General features: G+C 38.6%; 1 protein-coding gene across 5 annotated transcripts in view; it reads right to left on the bottom strand.

The window, feature by feature from the left end:
- The window catches only part of MTUS1 (microtubule associated scaffold protein 1), a 164,826-nt gene that overhangs the window by 97,856 nt on the left and 46,715 nt on the right, over nt 1-20,255 (bottom strand). For all 5 annotated transcript variants that reach the window (XM_059156259.1, XM_059156262.1, XM_059156261.1 and 2 more), the window contains exons 2-3: nt 13,612-15,845; nt 1,380-1,575 (exon numbers count right to left, since the gene is read on the bottom strand). In XM_059156259.1, the coding sequence (XP_059012242.1) occupies nt 1,380-1,575; nt 13,612-15,699 (2,284 nt within the window). In that variant the 5' untranslated portion in view covers nt 15,700-15,845. The remainder of the gene's footprint in view (nt 1-1,379; nt 1,576-13,611; nt 15,846-20,255) is intronic.

Below are 20,255 nucleotides of genomic sequence, written 5' to 3'. Positions count from 1 at the left end.
TCTTCCCACTCAGCTCCTCCAGGGATGGGAATGGAATGTACCGCCAATCTCTCTTCCTCCACCCATACCACATCCTGGCTTTGCTCCTCCCAACCCCAGGATCTTACTGCCAGCCCTGAATCTAAATAAATCACCCTCAAAACACTTCTACTTGTGGGGCACCCAGGTGGCTTAGTGGGTTAAAGTCTCTGCCTACAGCTCAGGTCATGATCTCAGGGTCCTGGGATCGAGCCCCACATCCGGCTCTCTGCTCAGCTGGGAGCCTGCTTCCCCCTCTCTCTCTGCTCACCTCTCCCTACTTGTGATCTCAGTCTGTGACAAATGAATAAATAAAATCTTAAAAAAAAAAAAAAAAAAAAAAGGCACTTCTACTCGTTACAGGTTTCTCACACATCAGGCCTCAAAACAGATTTAGCAAATAGAACCTGAAACTATCAAGGTGTAGAGAGGTAATGAGATCCTCTGGGACCTGCTTGGTTTTGTTAGTTCTCATGTGTGCTGACACATCATTCCAGAGGTACCTTTTTTTCTTTTTAATTTTTTCCCCCAGATCATTCACCAGTAGTTACTATTTTTATAAGGGAACTTACTTGTAAATCCATCGGGCATGCCTTTAATTTGCACAAGGTTGTACCTGTTAAAATAAAGGGTGTTCCCTGCACAGTGTTCTCAGCCAACTGGAATGGGTAGCAGTGCTTTTGCCTTAGTCTGTACAAAACACGGGGACTTTTCCACTTCCTGCTCTGATCTGTAACCCAGAAAAGTCCATCTATCTGCCAAATTTTTAGTAAGACACCTAATAGCTACTCTTAAAGCACTCAAATTTCATAAACCTAAAAGAACTTTGAAATTATTACTTCTAAAATAAAACCAATGTAAATAAAAGTTTGTCTTGGCACAGTTAAACTTCTCAGTCACTCTTATATCCCTGAAATTTTATCATACATCTTTCAATAAAGGATTAAGGAAAAATTAATCTCTTTTCACACAGTGAGGGCCCACAATGATTCTAGTATATAACATTTATGTATTATTAAGCACTTAAACATTTATAAAAACAACTTCTAATTGTGAAATTATTTGTATATAGCAGGCACCCAATTGTTTATAATTTTTCTTAATAACTTAGAAGTTGGTTTACGTACCTGTATCTTTCTCTAACTAGCCTTTCCATTGCTCAAGGATCAGAGCTATGTCTAAGACTTCTTTTTCTACCTTCCCTATATAACACGCTGATACACAAAAACGTAAATGTTGTAGTGACAAAATGTGTTTGTTTTATAACCAAAACCTGTCTTTCTGCTTTCTGACATGCCTAATTTTATATTCAAATAACTCACAAAATGCTATCAGGCACAACTCCTTTCTTTCATTCTTACCAGAACTGGACACACGCCGGATCCTCTGCGGAGATAAGGCCCGATCAGAATTGAGGTTTCTACTGTCACTATTCCGCCTCAAACAGGAAACAGAGGGCCCTACTTTGGCTTTTGAACCAGGCATTTTCCTCAGATTGGAGGAGTCAGGCTTAGATATATCCCCACCTGATGCAGCTGCAGATTTTGAAGGAGAACCCTGTGAAAAAATAGTTAAGATTTTAAACCAGATCATACCTTCCTCAGACCATTCTCCTTGTGGTGCTACAACCACATAACAATTCTAAGCAGATACGCCAGATATTTAATTTTCACTTTTAATACGAAGGAATTAAACCTCTTCATAGTTCATTCTTCAGTCCATCATGATCTGCCTTTAGTGGCCATCAATGGAACTATTCCAAGATGACCAGCGACACAAGCTGAAGTCAAGCCACAGCTTTCAAGCTGTTCTCTGCAGCCCCTTCCTATAGCATCAGAGGCTGAGGACGCCATCTTTCTTTGATTTCTCCAACACAGAATGTTCCTGGTTTTCCTTCTGTCTGGTTATTCCTCCTCTGGATCCTGCCTCAATGCTACTTGTCCCAAGGGTCCTAAACTTGACCCTGGTCTTTGCTTGTGATATGCTCTCCCTAGGTTATCTTGTCCACTGTTTCAACCGCCACCTACATCCTGTTCTCTCTGCAGTTGATGGGTCCTGGCCAGCACTCTCCTGCATCTCCCATGTATTTAGCTTCTTTCTTCACCTGTCCACCTAGCATTCCTTCGGGCACCTCTACTTAGCAATGCCAAGAATGATCATATTACTGTTGTCTTTACAGATCAACGTATAGCCCTTATGGAATAATATCTAACGTTCAAAATACATGTTTCCACTCATTTAATCGTCATAGACTAGAAGTTGCTACTTTTAGCATACCCCATTTCACAGAAGCATATGTAGTAGTTTCTAACTTTAAAGTAGTTTTACCCATCCATCTCAAAACTTACCTCTTCCCATATTTACCACAACATACCCAGGCAGCCAACATAAACAATGAAAGCTATTTCTTTCCTAGGTGCTTCCTTTTTTTTTTTTTTATTTTTAATTCCTAAACTCCTGACAGTCTTGCCCTTTTGCATCCACCTTAGCATAAGCCTGCATCATTTCTTCCCTGGATTACTAAAACCACATCCTCGGGATTTCTGAGCTCACCAGCTTCCACTCCAATTCGTGTTCTACTCCACTGTTTATGTAACCTCCTCAAAGGAGAAACTGGGTTAGGCAACTTCCCTCTGACTTCCAGATAAGGGCGACTTCTAACAAGGCACACCCAGCCCCTTCGGATCTAGCAACCCCTGCAATCTCCTTCAGCTTGTTCCTTAATGTTCATAGTTCTACACAACTGTCTCCCACCATACTCACTACCCTGGAGTCCCCTAAAGGAGAAGATATGCTCACGTTTCTTCATCGTTATGTAGGTTATTTCCTCTACCCAGAATACCCTTCCCATTCATACTTGCCCTTGGAGTTCCAACTAGTGGCTAACGTGATCGTTCCCCTAGAAGCTTCAACAACTCTCCCCACTGTCACCACACCAACCCACCTTCTGCAGTACAGTAGCTTACACATACTCCCAACTTAATATTTAACATGCCTTTTTGCTTTATCTCTTAAAATTACCCACCACACCAGGTATGAGTTTTAACCAGACGTGGTATCTTTTCTTTCTAGTATCCCAACAATCACCATCATATACAGTACACAGTGAATGGCCAATAAATAGTCCCATTCTCCACACAGAAAACAAGACCCCGAGCTTTATTCAATGAAAAATTAACACTGTAAGCTAGTTTTGTACTCTCCCTTTACATAAAGAAAAACTGAGTCTCACAGAGACTAGGTTATTTGCCCAATGTCACTCTTCCAACAAATGATGGAGCTAATCTGAAAGCATATGTAACTCTAAATTCATACTCCTAACATCCATGCTGTGTATTCCCCAAGGGTACCCTTCTGTCTTTAATAAGTCCTAAGTAGATAATTTCCAACACAGATAATGTAAAGCCTCATGCTACTGAGCATTCATATACCAGGTGAATTAAAAATTCAATAGGGCAAGACTTTCAGGGAAGATAGTAGAAGAGGGGGACCCTAAATTTATGTCATCCCACATCAACTAAATAACCCTCCCATCAGTGCAAATAATCCAGAAAAGTACCGGAAAACTAGCACAACAAACTCCACAAGTAAATGTGAGTAAGAGGTGACATTAAACGTGGGGGCGGAGGAGGGGGGGTGGATAAGGTCAGAGACATGGTGGAAAGCTAAACCCAGAGATTCTGGATAACACAGGCAGGAGCTATGAGTACAGGAGAACAGTAAGAAACAGACTATCACACCAAGGAGCCTGCATGGGGAAGACTAATCTCCACAGCATTTGGCTTTGAAAATCAGAGGGGCTGATTTTGTGAGTTCTTACAACCAGCAGGACTTAAAGCCTGGAATATTAAAAATCAGCAGGCTGCTCAAGGAGAGACTGGAGGGCTCTAGGAAGCTGTGTCCTCAACCTTAAAAGAGTTAGCAGAACAAACAGGCTGAGGAGATACAGCTTAGAAGCAGCATTTAGAAAAATGCCTGGGGTATATAAGAGGGAAAGTTAGTTACTAATCTCAGAGTTCCCTGAGAGACTTCTCCACAAACAAGAGTTGGCAGGTACCATTTCCCTCTCCCACCCCCAGCACAATCACAAAGCCAACTTCAGGAAATATCCAGCACTAGTACTCACTACCAAACTTGCTTACACCACTGTGTCCCCTCCAGGTGGGCCTACCTCAGTCCTAGTGCTGTGGTTTCCCTCCTTCAGAAGCCCACCCAAGACTTACCAAGACTGCATCTCTGAACTCCCTCAGAAGATCCATGAACCTTGTAAAACTGTACCCCCACTCAGATGTACTTCATGGAGCAGCCATGGACAGCCCCACTCTCCACAGTGGCTGAGTGTCCCCTGTGGAGAAGGAATGGCACCTACGGCTTGTAGCACCAAGACCTCACTTTCCATACTTCACAGAGCTACCCTGCCTGGCCTCCAGTCTCCACAGAGGCTATACAATCCCAGTGGAAGAGGACCCAAAGGAACAACTTGCAGCACCCTGCCCCCACCTGCATGCACTGAAGCAACTCAGACAGGCCTGGTCCTGGAGGCAGCGGAGAGGTTCCTGTGAAGCGGGCCAACATGACCTTGTTATTTAAAATGCGGGCTCTAGCCACTGCTTTCAAGAACAACAGATGCAGCTGACTTGCCCAACACACAGAAACAGACACGAGTTAGGCAAAATGAAGAAACAGAGGAGTATGTCCCAAATGAACAGAACAGAGCAAAATCATAGCAGGAGACCTAAACAAAACAGAGATAAGTAATAAGCCTGATAGAGAATTTAAAGTAATGATCATGAAGATAATCACTGGACTTGAGATAAGAGTGGAGGACATCAGTGAGACCCTTGGTACAAAGAAAAAAAGAACCTATCAGAGATTAAGAATACAATAACTGCAATTAAAAAACACTTGTGGAATAAATAGGTTAGAGGAAGCAGAGGAACGAATTAATTACCTGGAAGACAGAGTTATGGAAAGTAATTAAGCTGAACAAGTGAGAGAAAAGATAATTATGCAAAGTGGAACAGACTTAAGAAACTCGGGTTGTAAAAACATTCACAATATAGGGATCCCAGAAAGATATAAGAAGGGAGAAAATTTCAAGAAATAATAGGTGAAAACTTCCCTAATCTTGGGGAGGAAAAAGATATCCGGATCTAGGAGGCACAGAGATCCTAACAAAAAGGTCCAGACCAAGACACACAATAATTCAAGTGGCAAAAAGTAGTGATAAAGAGGTTTTTTTTTTTTTTTTTTTTTTTTAAGATTTATTTATGTATTTGAGAGAGAGCAAGCAAGCAAGAGAGAGATAGAGATCAAACACCAAGCAAAGGAGGGGGGTGGGAGCAGGAGAGAGGAAGAAACAGACTCCCTGCTGAGCAAGGAGCTCAATGTGGAGCTTGATCCCCACACCTGGAGATCATAACCCCAGCCAAAACGTAGATGCTTAACCGACTGAGCCACCCAGGCACCCCAGTGATAAAGAATGTTAAAAGCAACAACAGCATAAGTTAATTACATACCAAGGAAACCCCATAAGGTTATCAGCAGATTTTTTTTAGCAAAAACTTTGAATAGATCATGCCACTCCCTTCTGGCCTGCAAAGTTCTGAATGGGAAAAATCTGTAGCCAAGAATATTCTATCATTCAGATAGAAGGCTAGGCTATCATTCAGAATAGAAGGAGAGACAGAGCTTCCTAGACAAAAAGTAAAGGAGCTCATGATCACTAAACCAATACTACAAGAACTACTAAAGCAGACTCTGAGTGGAAAAGAAAGATCATAAAGTGAGAGTATGAAAAGTAGGAAACATAAAATAGGTAATAAATATTTCCTGAAAAAACAGTAGAGATTCACAAAATAAAAGGATATGAAATATGACATCATATACCTAACACATGGTGGGAAGAGTAAAGAGTGGGTTCAAACTTAAGTGATCATCAACTTCATACAGACTGTTCAAAATCCAGATGTTACATGAACCTAATGTTAACCACAAATCCAAACAAACCAGTAAGAGATATACAAAGAATCCAAGTATAACACTAAAGAAAACCAGCAAACCGTGAAAGAGAGGGAGCGAAAGATCAGAGAGAAATCTAGAACAATAACAAAACAAGTAACAAAATGGCAATAAATACATAACTGTCAATAATTACTTTGAATGTAATTGGACCAAACTCTCCAGTCAAAAGCTGTAGAATGACAGAGTGGGTAAAAATCAAGACCTATCTGTATGCCACCTACAAGAGACTCATTTCAGACCTATTGACACATGCAGATTGAAAGTGAAGGGATGGAGAAATATAATGTAAATGGAAGTCAAAAGAAAAGCCTTTCACTGGAAAAAAAATAGACCTTAAAACAAAAACTGTAAAACAGACAAAGAAGGACAGCATATAATAATAAAGGGGACAATCCAACAATAAGAAATAACAATTGTAAATATTTATGCACCCAACAAGGGAGCACCAAAATACATTAAACACTAAATAACAAACAAAGGAACTAATTGATACCAATACAATAATAGGAGACTTTAACACCCCACTTGCATCGAAGGACAAATCATCCAAACAGAAAATCCAAAAGGAAACAATGGCTTTGAATAACACAATGGAACAGATGGATAAAACATATATCCAGAACATTCTATCCTAAAACAGGAGAATACACATTCTTTTCAAGTGCATACGGAACATTCTCCAGAATATGTCACATATTAGACCACAAAACAAGTCTCAACAAATTCAAAAAGATTAAAGTCATACCATCCATCTTGTGTGACCACATAAGAAATCAGCCAGAAGAAAAAAATCTGGAAAAAGAGCTACTCAACAATGAATGGGTCAACCAAGAAATCAAAGAAGAAATAAATTACCTGGAAACAAGTGAAAATGAAAGCACAATGGTCTGCAGTCTTTGAGACGCAGCAAAAACTGTTCCGTAGGTAAGTTTACAGTAACACAGGCCTATCTCAAGAAGCAAGAAAAATCTCAAACAAACTAGCAACCTAACCTTACACCTGAAGAAGCTGGAAAAAGAACAACAAACAAAACCTAAAACCAGCAGAAGGAAGGAAATAAAGATTGGGGCATAAATAAATGATATGGAAACTAAAAAAGTCCAATAGAACAGATCAAAGAACTAAGAGCTATTCCTTTAAAAAGATAACCAAATTGTTAACCTTTAGACAGAGTCCTCAAAAGAGTGGAGTCAAACAAACAAAATCACTAATGAAAGAGGAGAAATAACAGCCAACGCCACAGAAATACAAACTGTATGAGACTATTATGAAAAACTATATGCCAATAAATTGAACAACCTAGAAGAAATGGATACATTTTTAGAAACATATAACCTATCAAAACTGAAGCAGGAACTAGAAAATTTGAACAGACCAATGACTAGCAAAAAAATTGAGTCACTATTAAAAAACTTCCAACAGGGGTGCCTGGGTGGCTCAGTGGGTTAAGTCGCTGCCTTCGGCTCAGGTCATGATCTCAGGGTCCTGGGATAGAGTCCCATATCGGGCTCTCTGCTCAGCAGGGAGCCTGCTTCCCCCTTTCTCTCTGCCTCTCTGCCTACTTGTGGTCTCTGTCAAATAAATAAATAAAATCTTAAAAAAAAAAAAAAAAAAAACTTCCAACAAAGTCCAGGACCAAATGTCTTCACAGAGTGAATGCTCTACCAAATATTTAAAGAGGAGTTAATGCCTATTCTTCTCAAACTATTCCAAAAATAGAAGAGGAAGGAAAACTTTCAAATCCATCCTATGAGGCCAACATTACCCTGATATCAAAAAGAAAAAAACACCACAAAGAAAAGAGAACTACAGACCAGTAACTCTGATGAATATAAAAGCAAAAATCCTCAATAAAATACTAGCAAACCAAATCCAATAATATATTAAAAAATCATTCACCACATGGGACACCTGGGTGGCTGGTTATGCAACTGGTTACACAGCTGGTTACGCAGCTGCCTTCTGCTCAGGTCATGATCCCAGCGTCCTGGGATCAAGTCCCACATCGGGCTCCTTGCTCAGTGGGGAGCCTGCTTCTCCCTCTGCCTCTGCCTGCCACTCTGTCTGCCTGTGCTCACTCTCTCTGACAAATAAATAAATAAAATCTTTAAAAAAAAGTCACTCACCACAATCAAGTGGGATATATTGCTAGGATGCAAGGGTGGTTCAATATTCACCAATTAATCAACATGATACATTATATCAAAAAGAGAAAGGGAAACAAAAGAGAAAGGATTAAAAACTGTATCATTATTTCTACAGATGCAGGAAAAGCTTCTGACAAAGTCCAACATTCATGATAAAACACCCTCAACAAAGTGGAGAGGGAATATACCTCAACATAATAAAGACCATATATGAAAGACCCACAAGAAACATCATATTCAATGAGAAAAAACTGAGAGCTTTTCCCCCTAAGGTCAGGAACAAGGCAAGGATGTCCACTCTCACCACCTTTATCTGACACAGTACTGGAAATCCTAGCCACAACAATCGGATAAGAAATAAAAGATATCCAAATTGTAAGGAAGAACTAAAACTTTCATTATTTGCAGATGACATGATACTATATACAGAAAACTCTAAAGACTCCACCAAAAAACTACTAGAACTGATAAATGAATTTAATAAAGATGCAGGATACAAAAATCAATGTACAGAAATCTGTTTCATTTCTATACAATAATAATGAAGTAGCAGAAATAGAAATTAAGAGATCACCTTTACAATTGCACCAAAAATAATAAAATATGTAGGAATAAACTTAACCAAAAAGGGGAAAGACCTGTACTCTGGAAAATATAAAACACTGATGAAAGAATTGAAGATGACACAAAGAAAGGGAAAGACATTCCATGCTCATGGATTGGACGAACAAATATTGTTAAAATGTGTACACCATCCAAAGCAATGAAAAAATACCAATAGCAAGGCGCCTGGGTGGCACGCAGTCAGTTACATGTTGGACTCCTGGTTTTGGCTCAGGTCATAATCTCAAGGTCAAGGGATCAAGGCACACATTGGGCTCCTCATTCAGCACAGAGTCTGCTTGAGATTCTCTCTCCCCCTTTCCCTCTGCCCACCTCCTGCTCGTGCTTTTCTTGTTCTAGAACAAATAATTTTAAAATTTGTGTGGAACCATAAAAGACACAGAATACCCAAAGCAATCTTGAAGCAAAAACAAAACTGGAGGTATCATAGTTCCAGATTTCAAGTTACATTACGAAGTTGTAGTGATAAAAACAATATGGTACTGGCCAAAAAATACACACAGAGGGCAATAAAATAATGAGCCCAGAAATAAGCCCACAAATACGTAGTCATTAATCTTTAACAAAAGAGGAAAGACTGTTTCACCATACACAAAATGAACTTAAAATGGATTAAAGATCTAGATGTGAGACATGAAACCATAAAAAGCCAAGCAGAGGGCACAGGCAGAAAATTCTGACAAAAGCAGTAGAATATTTTCCAGATAGATCTCCTAAGGCAAGGGAAATAAAAGCAAAAATAAACCACTGGCTCTACATCAAAATACAAATCTTTTGCACAGCAAAGGAAACAATCAACACAACTAAAAGGCAACCTACAGACTGGGATAAGATATGTGCAAATGACATATCTGATAAAGGGTTAGAATCCAAAATATACCAAGAACTGATACAACTCAACACTCAAAAAAAAAAAAAAAATCGAACTAAAAAATGGGCCGAAGACATGAACACTGTCCAAAAAAAAATCCAGATAGCCAACACACCCCTGCAAAGATGCTCAATTGCACTCATCATGAGGGAAATGCAAATCAAAACCACGATGAGCTATCACCTCACACCTGTCACAATGGCTAAAATCAAAACACAAGAAATAACAAGTGCTGGCCAGGATGTGGGGAAAAAGGAATGCTCATGCACTGTTGCTGGGAATGCAAACTGGTACAGCCACTCTGGAAACAGCATGGAGGTTCCTCAAAAAAGTTAAAAATGGAACCATCCTATGATCCAGTAATCACACTATTGGATATTTACCCCAAATACAAAAACACTAACTTAAAGAGACAGATGCATCCCTATGTTTACTGCACTATCTGCAATAGCTAAATTAAGGAAGCAGCCCAAGTGTCCATCAACGGATGAAAGGGTCAAGAACAAGTGGCATATATATACCAGGTAATGTGATTCAGCCGTAAGAAGAATGAGATCTTTGCCATTTGCAATGACATAGAGCTAGAGGGTATAATGCTAAGGGAAAAGAAGTCAGTCAGGGTAAGGTAAATACCATATGATTTCATTCATATGGGGAAGTTAAGAAACAAAACAAAGGGGAAAAAAAGAGAGAGAGAGAGAGAGACTGATCCAAAAAGTGACTCTTAACTAGAGAGAACAAACTGATGGTGACCAGAGGGGAGATGGGTGGGTAGGATGGATGAACTAGGTGGAGGGGGTTAAGAGGGCACCTATCATTAATACTGAGTGATGTACAGAACTGTTCAATCACTATCCTATACACCTGAAACTAGTATAACATGTGTATTAACTATACTGGAATTAAAATAAAAAACTTAAAGTATTTATAGGGTTACATAAAAAAATAAAGCAATATCCTAAGAGAACTGCACCAAACTGGCCAGGAAAAGCATGTGATTACATAGAAACTACTAAATCTCCTACCTCTACCACAAAGCTGGCGAAAGCAATCCCTCAGAGAAAACCTTTTAAAAAGTAAAACACATTTTTGTTGAAGATTTACTTCTGTAAGCTGGTCCAATCAGATTTGCTCTGCCTTTCAAGACAACATTCTGCAAACATGTTGAAAGCCTGTGGTGTATGAAGCAGAAAGGGCCAGGATTCCAATCAGGGGCCCTTGGTTTGAATCTCTGTTTTCCTGCTTACCAGCTGTGTGTTCCAAGTCGCCCCTCTGAAGCCTTTAAGTGTGGCTAACAACTGACCTGTTGTTCCTGGAAACAGTGAATGAAAATGTATACACTGGGATATTACAGGGAAAACCCTACTGAAATGCATATACACAAAACCTGAGCAGATTGGTCCAGAGCACACACCAAGAAAATATCCATTCCTTCCCTGTGACCACCGCCCCTCTGGCTAACACACGGTCCCCCCAATACAGAACCTCTGTAATAGGGAGCTACGCTCAACTTGTATCAAATTAAAATCAAATTCCTGCCTCCAAGTAAGAACCTTTCAGAAATTTCAGATAAATCCTAACTAAAAAATGGTGAGATAGTGGGCACCTTAAGAATTCAATAAACTCAAGGGCACCTGGGTAGCTCAGTCAGTTAAGTGTCCGATTTTTAATTTTGGCTCCTATCATGAATGGAGATGGAGCCCTGCGTTGGGCTGTGTGCTCCGCGGGGAATCTTCTTGAGATTCTCTCTCTTCCTCTCCCTATGTCTCTTCCCCCACTCATGTGTGCACATGTTCTCACTTTAAAAATAAATAAATAAATCTTTAAAAAAAAAAAAAAAAAAACAGAATTCCGTAAACTCAAGGCCTATCTTAGCTCCAGACCAACAGGGCACAGTGAAAATGAACGTCCCTCCAAGACTGTCTCATCATGGATCGAGAGCAGATCTGGAACCTTTAGAGACTGCTTAAGTGACCAAGAAATGGGAATCTGAGTCAGCAAGACGCGAATGTTCATGCATCTGTCTTTCTACAATAAGCACAGAGCCTGTGGCCCGTGATAGCTTGCCCTGTCTCTTCCCCCAAGGTATGTGAAAATGGGTACGAGGTGAACCCATGCTGTTGCATTTAAGACATGGGTAAAGAATGAGTTTTGGGGGATTTTTTTGTTTTGTTTTGTTTTGTTTAATACCATTTGATTAGTGTCTATGCTGAAAACACAGGATTCCTAAGCAAGATTCTAGAAATGAAAAGTGCTTCTCAGGACACCTTGGGTTCCATTTCAACCCAATGATTCTGTTACCTGGCTTCAACAGGAGCCTGAAAAACAGCTATAGGTCCTCCAAGTATAGTACAAAAGCCTAAGATTTACTCAACACACGCAAAGACTTTTAATTTTAAAATTATACAGCCAGTTTATATTTATGGCAAATGCTTTCTAGAGAAACATTATGCTTGTTTTTCTGGCAGTTAGATGTCGATAAACGATGAAAGCCTCTCATAAATCAAGGAGGAATAAATCTATTGTTTTTACATACATCTATAAACACCAAATTAAAAATGTTGATTAGAAATACCAGAGGTTATAATTTGGCAAAACATCAAATTATAAATGATATTAAATAAGTTCCCTATATTTGACTTGAACTTAAAATCAGTTTTGAAATTGACAAGGGCATTAGTTCAGACACCATAGTGGGGTATCACTGTTCCCCTCCAAAAGTCAGAGAAGCCAAAACATCTCTAAACTGATGTAGCTCGGGTTTATCCAGTGTTTCCTAGCTTATCTCCTAAAAGGACCTAACAATTGTCTAACACACCCTAAAAACAGCCCTTCAACCCATCACTCCACCTTGCCTGCTTCTTTCCTCTCAGACATGAGCCCTCCACAGAAAACACAGAGGTGTCACATCTGCCTTCCCACCTGGCACCCAACTTCACTGCTGGCACAGAGGACAGAAGCCCAAGGAAACCCTATGTGGGGCCAGAAGGATATGTTAAGTTTCTACTGCAAAATCAGTGCTAAAGACAAGAACAAAGCCCAAGAATGGTCTGACCCACATTTTAAAACTCAGAAAACTAGTTTCTTCATGCTGTTGACAAAAATATATATATATATATTTTTTTTTTAAATTATCTTTAAACTGCATGTGAATTTTTTGCCTCAACGGAACTATATCTAGTCTCCTCCTTCCCCCTAAACACACACATCAAATATGCAACAGGTGCTACAGACAACAGACTGCTTTTACGCTGTACATGAATAAAAGAGGTTTGTTTATTTTAACGTTTCAGGAATCAATAGGTTAGGGCTGCACGAGACCTCAGACTTCTTCTAGGTCAACCCTTTCCCCTCTGAATATCAAAGAGTATTTGACCAAATTCACATTAGCTGATCAGAGGCAGAATCTCCAACCACCCTGTTGACAGGACAGGCTCCACATCCCAGAGCAGCTTTCTCCAGAAGAGACCAGGAGTTATTTTTATGTCGATCCTGTTTACCAGCTCTCCCCAGCCCTGCCACTTCTTGAATGTGGCCCAACACATTGTAAAGTTCCTAAACAAACCTTTCTCTCCCTCTTTTTTTCCCTAAGTGTAAATTATAAGCAGATATTTAACTTCAAATAACTAATTACACCACAATATTAAAGTAACTAGTTCTTTCACCTTATTAAAAGGAACGTTGGTATGCAATACAAAATTCTGTATTTGATTTTTTTCCCCATAGGCAGTTTTCCTATATTGTAAGCAATTAACACTCTAAAGTGTGCAACTTACAAGACAAAGAAATACTGAATAGTAGATTAATACCTGAAAGCAAATTTGCACAGCTAGGTCTGCAATATTATTGACTAATGTGTTAATCAATTGCTAATACATCTCTCAGCTCCCTCCACCATTCCCCGAAGTGAGCAAAAATCTCACTTACCAAGAAAAGAGAACCATATTCAAAGGTCTCATTCAAATTTTCCTTCTTTAGCTCTTGTTTTTCCGTAGGTGTCCCATTTTCTTTTTCACCCTTCTTTTCAGGGCTAATCCTATCCATGCTGGAAGCATATGTTATTTCCAAACACTCTGTGCTTTCCATTTTAACAGGGAGTAGGTCTCTGATCTTCTGGAAGAGGGTCGCCACAGACCCGGTCTCACATGCTGAATTAGAACTTGCTTTGTCAAGGTCTTCCTGATTCGATTTCATGGCAGATGTTGTTCTTGGAACCTTGTGTGAAGCATTTTTAGAATGAGTTGTAACATGCACAGCCTGGCTAGTAATGAGTTTATTAAATTGCTGCTTATGCGTCTTGTTAATTAGGATTTCTGCTTTTGTATCTACATTCAAGTCAGACCTTGGTGTTTTGTTCAAAGCAGTTGACTGTCTTGAGGAAGACCCTGATGAGGCAGGTGATGAGGTACTGGTTAAGGGAGGTCTGGGCGTGACCTTTGATAAAGTGGGGTCTTTGGATGGCAACACCGATCTAGACACAACTTTTGCTTTGACATTCTTGAAGTTTGGTCTTGGGTAACTTATAATTTCGGTTTTTCTAACTTTGCTGCCGAGAGGGGTGTTCATTTTAGTTGTCAATTTTCCTAAATTAGGTTTAGACATGTTCATGGGTGTCCCCTTCAAGTTTGGTAAATTTCTAAGCTCTCGGTGACTCTTCTCCACTTTACTACATTTCTTGGTTGCTTCAGTAGGCGAAATAGAAAAGGTTGCATTTGGAGAATCTAGGACTGGCGTTGACATGCAAACTGGGTTATTTGTGCTAATGACTGTATCATTTGCATCCCAACTCAGTTCAACCGATGAAGCCATCTTTTGTCCTGGTGGGCTACTCAGTATCAATTCAATGGTACGATTTTGGGTTTCTAAATCCTTTTCATTAGAGGCATTTTGTGTGTCTTCAGCCACAGTGACTTCGTGCTCTGGGTTCAGCACTTGGGCTTCGTTTTTATCAAAAGCTGGCACCAGTGATGGGCATTCATCATCTATAAGACAATTGGACACTGTTTCTCTTGGATTTTGGCTCATTTCCTTTTGCCCATATGAGCTCTGTGAATGTGTCTCACTATTTTGTTCATCTTTAGATAAACAAAAGAATTCTTGTAATACAGACTCATTGGGAACGTCCATGCCCTCAGAAACTGGTGTTTGAGCTTGTACCACTTTTTCTGCAGCTAGTCTTTGCTGTGACCCATCTGTGTAGTCACTGGTGACCTGTCCTGAAGAATATGGACACTGAATGCCAGTATCTGGAACAAGAGTATCAGTTTGCATCACCTCAGAAAATGCTGTGTAAGTTGTGTCTTGAGCCTCTGCTACAGTGGCTTGTTGGTTTTCAAAGCTCTCTCCATAATTTGTTTCTCTTATGTGTATGTTAGCAGAATGGGAAGATATAGGAATGGAACAGGATAAAGATGGATTTCCACTCCCCATGCCGGTTGGCTGCAGATTTCCAGAGGTATGCAAAGACAGGCTCTTTTCAATGGCATGCTGTGCTATAAAGGTGCAGTTAACATGATCCACAGTCATGTCAAATGTTTGGTTTAGCTCCAAAGCAGTAGGAGAGTCTGCATAGTACAAATCACCATTGCTGGGTTTCCACACGAAAGGCAGAGATGTCTCAGCATTCTGGTCCTGAAATGATTCTAGGGAATGACAACTGTTGGGCAGATATTTGGGCTCCTCTGTATTTACAATGTGCGCACAAGACTGAAGTGTAGAATCTTCATGGATATCAAATACCTCCTTACCAGTCAACTGACTTGAAGACTTTGGTTGATTAAGTACTTCCACACACTGAGGGGTTAAAGCAAGACTTTCATCAATGTCCACAGCAGAGCTGGTTTCATAATCAACCACCATGTCATCTGGCTTGGCAGGATTCCAATTCACCTTATTAGTTGACGAGTTCTGTATATGTGATTTTTGGTTGTATGCATATGTGTTTTCATTTTTATCTCTGATAAATAAGGACTGAAGTTCATCTTCTGTCTTCTCATCTGAATTATCATCATTCATCCTGAATATTAACTTTAAACCTCTGCCATTTTATTTCTTCTCGAAATCCTTTCAAATGAGAGGAAAGGAAAAACTGTTCATATCCAAAGTTTTAGCATAGTTGAAAGTTTCTAAGATGCTTTGAAGTTGTAATGATTTCTTGTTCCCTGGAAGAAATAAAATGATCAATTCAAGTAAGTATTATTAAAATTAGTAAGTCACTGCTTGATTAATTTCAATCACATTATTTTTACACTGGAACATTCACCCATGGATAGGAGTAAAGATATCCTTAGCTCAAGTATCACCGCCTTTCAAAGATGCTTTTTTATTTGAGGGAATGGGGCAGAAGCCAGAGACAGTGCTAAAACTGCCCCTGTGACTGACTTCACTTCTGAGCTACCCCCTCCATATTCCCATTGACTCTAATTTGTCAGACAAGGGAAGGAAACTCAATCTAACAATAGCCTTTCCTTCTTATTGGTTAGCTACTGGTGCTAATTTGCTGAGGACAATTCCAATTTATGCCTGTTGTTCCAACATAATTAGTAATAATGGCTTTTCATTTTCAGAAGGGTCCCAACCTGTCAACCACAACAAATGAGCTGATGATCAATGAAGACTTAGGGAAAAGAGAAATGCCAACACCTTGTTTTCATTCCCTTTCTTAAACATCTCAAAATTGGGGGGGGGGGGGGGAGTTGACTCCCTAAAAATGTTAAACTGCATGACACCGATTTCTACTCTTAAATACCTACTACAGAGAAATGAAAACATAAGCCCACACAAACACTTGTATAAAAGTATGGGATTAATAGAAGCAGTAGTTATAATAACCAAGTAGAAGTTAATGTCAATTAGTTGGTAAGTAATAAAATGTTATATACCCATACAATGGCATAAACAATCCCCAAAAGAAAAAGATGGAATACTGTTACATCTATAAGGTGGATAAAATGTTAGAACTTAAAAATATTACACTAGGGGCTGCCTGGGTAGCTCAGTGGGTTAAAGCCTCTGCCTTTGGCTCTGGTCATGATCTCAGGGTCCTGGGATAGAGCCCCACATTGGGCTCTCTGCTCCTCGGGAAGCCTGCTTCCCCCTCTCTCTCTCTCTGCCTGTCTCTTTGCCTACTTGTATCTCTGTCTGTCAAATAAATAAATAAAATCTTTAAAAAATATATTACACTAAGTGAAAAAAGCCAGATATGGAAGACTATCTATTATGTATTATATTTTACATGAAATGTCCAGAATAGGCAAATCTATAAAGACAAAGTAGATTAGTGATTCTCTAGAGCTGAGAAAGGGTAAGAGGGAAGGGAAAGAGCCGTGATGGCTAATTAGGATGTTTCTTTTAAAAGTCATGAAGGTGTTCTAAAGATCATGGTGATGGTTGCACAGTACTGTAAGTAGACTACTGAAAACTACTGAATTATACACTTAAAAAAAATCATTGAAAGCAACCCATGAAAACTTTCAAATTCAGGATTTTTGCAAATAACTGGAAGTTGATTATGCTTTCAGTCAAATTGAAGTGCTTAAAAAGGGGCCAGTGCTCAAGAGAGGATGGCAAATAAGTCATAGAAATATATGGTCACTTGGATTAGATTTCTAATCCTGGTATTAAAAGTCAATCAGAGGTCACTGTTCTGTCCTAAAGAAGTAAAACATACAAGCAGCGGCTCTTTCTGCCCACGGTTCTGTCCCTGTGCTTTAATAAACCACCATTTTGCACCCCAAAAAAGAAAAAAGCGATAAAACATACGTGAGGGGGGGAAATGGCAACCTGTAACCTCTAAGTTTGTGACTAAAGAAATATCTTTTTTCCATTTTGTAATCCCTTCTCTGTAATCAGACTTCAGTGACCTAAATACAACCAGGGGAGTAGAAACCAGGGAAGAACTGAGAGGATCTGTATCTTCATGAACAGTGCTCTGTGTGTTTCTGGCCACGCATCCTGAAACCAGCCTTCACTGGGGGGAGAAAGAAAGGTTGCAATGTTCAGCTTGACAGCATGCATGTGTGCTATAAACACACACACACACACACACACACACACTCAAAAGGAGACTGAATCCTAAAACAAAGGCCGTATGATTTATATACTGATGGGAAGTATCAATTACTTACATTAGTTTTTGGTGTTTTTTTTTTTTTTTTAAAGGTTTTATTTGACAGAGAGGGGGTGGGGAGCCTGACTTGGGCTTCATCCCAGGACTTTGGGGCTCAGGACCAACTGAACCACCCAAGCACCCCTTCCACCATAGTTCTTAAGTCAATAAACAAATCACTGAAGTAATAAGTCGTGTGGCTACCACCTTAATAGAAGTTTTACGAGGACACTAATTTTTTTTTTTTTTAATCCTGGGGTGTAAAATATGTTCAAACTGAATATTTAAATCAAGAAGTACATTTATTCTTTTTTTTAGACTTATGTGTGTGGAATATAATTTCAAAAAGCAGTAAACATGTTATACCTTGTCTGTTTTCATGAAAGTCAATATTCATTTAAGAGATTCTGGTATTAAAAAATATGAGCACTGTAAACAGAAGCTTTTAATGGAAATCATAGAAGTCATTTGTCTACATAAACACAGTCATTAGATTCAATTAAGGAGTTTTACTACCTGAGCTCCTTCTTCCAAAGTACATAAAATATTATTAAAAAAAAAACTTTGATAAAAATGGAATAAATGGTTCATATGTTAAGGAATTTCAAATTATTTTTAAAATAAATGAATAAAATCTTTAAAATAAATAAAATAAATGAATAGAATATAAATATTTAATGGGATACAGACATTTTATATTTAGGTGGGTTTTTTTTTAATAGTTTTCTCCTTCATAAATAACACTCAACATTTTTGCAATCTTGGACTACCTGTGATTATTTCCTTTGGAAAAAGTTCCTAGAAATATAAGCATTGCCAAGCCAAAGAAATGATATTTTAGGCTCTAGATCTTGTTTGCTAAATTGTTAGGTAAAAGGAGAGGGGGAGGAACATATATTTTTTTCATAATAAATACTTATTTATTATGCATAATAAATATATGACCCGAGTTTTACTTTTAAAGTTCATGTATTTTATTTTATTCAGCATTTTCCTCCAAGTATTTTTCCAAGTCATTATAGTATGAAAACATTTCTAATGGTTGTGAAACTCCAAAGCTTAAATGTTTTAGATTTATAAGTCAGTAATTATGAAGAGTAATGAAAATGTAAAGAACTGATTAACTATTCCAACTTTCATATGACTGTTTAGTATACTTGGGTTTATGATTTTTTTTTTTAAGATTTTATTTATTTATTTGACAGTGAGAGAGATCACAAGTAGGCAGAGAGGCAGGCAGAGAGAGAAGGGGAAGCAGGCTTCCTGCTGAGCAGAGAGCCCAACGTGGAGCTCTATCCCAGGACCCTGAGATCATGACCAGAGCCAAAGGCAGAGGCTTAACCCACTGAGCCGCCCAGGTGCCCTGGGTTTATGATTTTTAATTCACAAAAACCAACCAAATCAGGTGAGAAAAGCTATCCAAAACAAACAAACAAAAAAATTCTCCCCTCCCCAAATGCATTGAGAAGGAATACTTCAGGACAGTTTTCATAGGAAATAAATTTACAGAAGTGTTTTCTACGTCAGTAGCTAAGAGTAAAGAATTTGTGGTACAAAGACTGGATACAAAAAACAAGATTATCAGCTCCAGAAATAGTTGGAAGATCAACATTCACCAAAGAAAACAACAGTTTCAACATATCTTTATGAAGATAAAGGTATGGTCAGGAAAAGGTTGACCAGGATTCCCTCAGGAATTTTGTCAACAAAGTTTAAAGTCAGTCATTTTGTCTGATGGCCAATTTCATTCCTTTCCCACTTAAAGAATAGTTTCTCAGTTTCTACTACATGCTGGACTCATTCTTTGATAAGTTCACCTGACCCATTAAGTAAGGTCTTTGTATTTCTATAATTGCAATGTCATTTGTGACACCTTCAAAGTTACTATTTGGGCAATGCTCTTTTATTAAAGCCAATCAAAAGTTAAAAAGAAAATAAAGGCAGAAAGGTTGGGATAAATTATTGTCACCTGAACAGTTAACTTCTCAACTTGTCCTTCAACAGCATTATCTACCAGAACAAAGTAGAATGATCAAGTTTCCTATTTAAGAATGCTATCTGGGAAAATAAAGAGATCTTTTTCAGAGAAAATTCTGGATGAGAGACAAATTCTCTGCTTACTAAGATTTGAGAATATGATAGAATGGCTCCTCTTGAATAGAAAGGTTACCAAAATTATACATTTTTATAGTGATTTTTAAGGTTAAAAATTAATCTGTACCAAAAGAAATGGCCATTGAAAAGAACTGGTAGTCTAAGATTTGAGCTATTTCAACAATTTTGAAATATTAGATTACTTTCTAAATCTTAGCTTAAGAAGAATGATTGTTTATTCTCCAAAGGCTGAAATTCCACCAGTTATTACACTGAACAGATATACCTAAAAAGATAAATTATATAAATTAAGTTTTTAGGATATAATTGAATTAACTGTCATTAATACTAGAAAATATTTTTTTATATA

The sequence above is a fragment of the Mustela lutreola genome, chromosome 18 (genome assembly GCF_030435805.1).
Source record: "Mustela lutreola isolate mMusLut2 chromosome 18, mMusLut2.pri, whole genome shotgun sequence".
NCBI classification, from domain to species: Eukaryota; Metazoa; Chordata; class Mammalia; order Carnivora; family Mustelidae; genus Mustela; species Mustela lutreola.
This window is presented reverse-complemented; position numbering and strand designations above follow the sequence as displayed.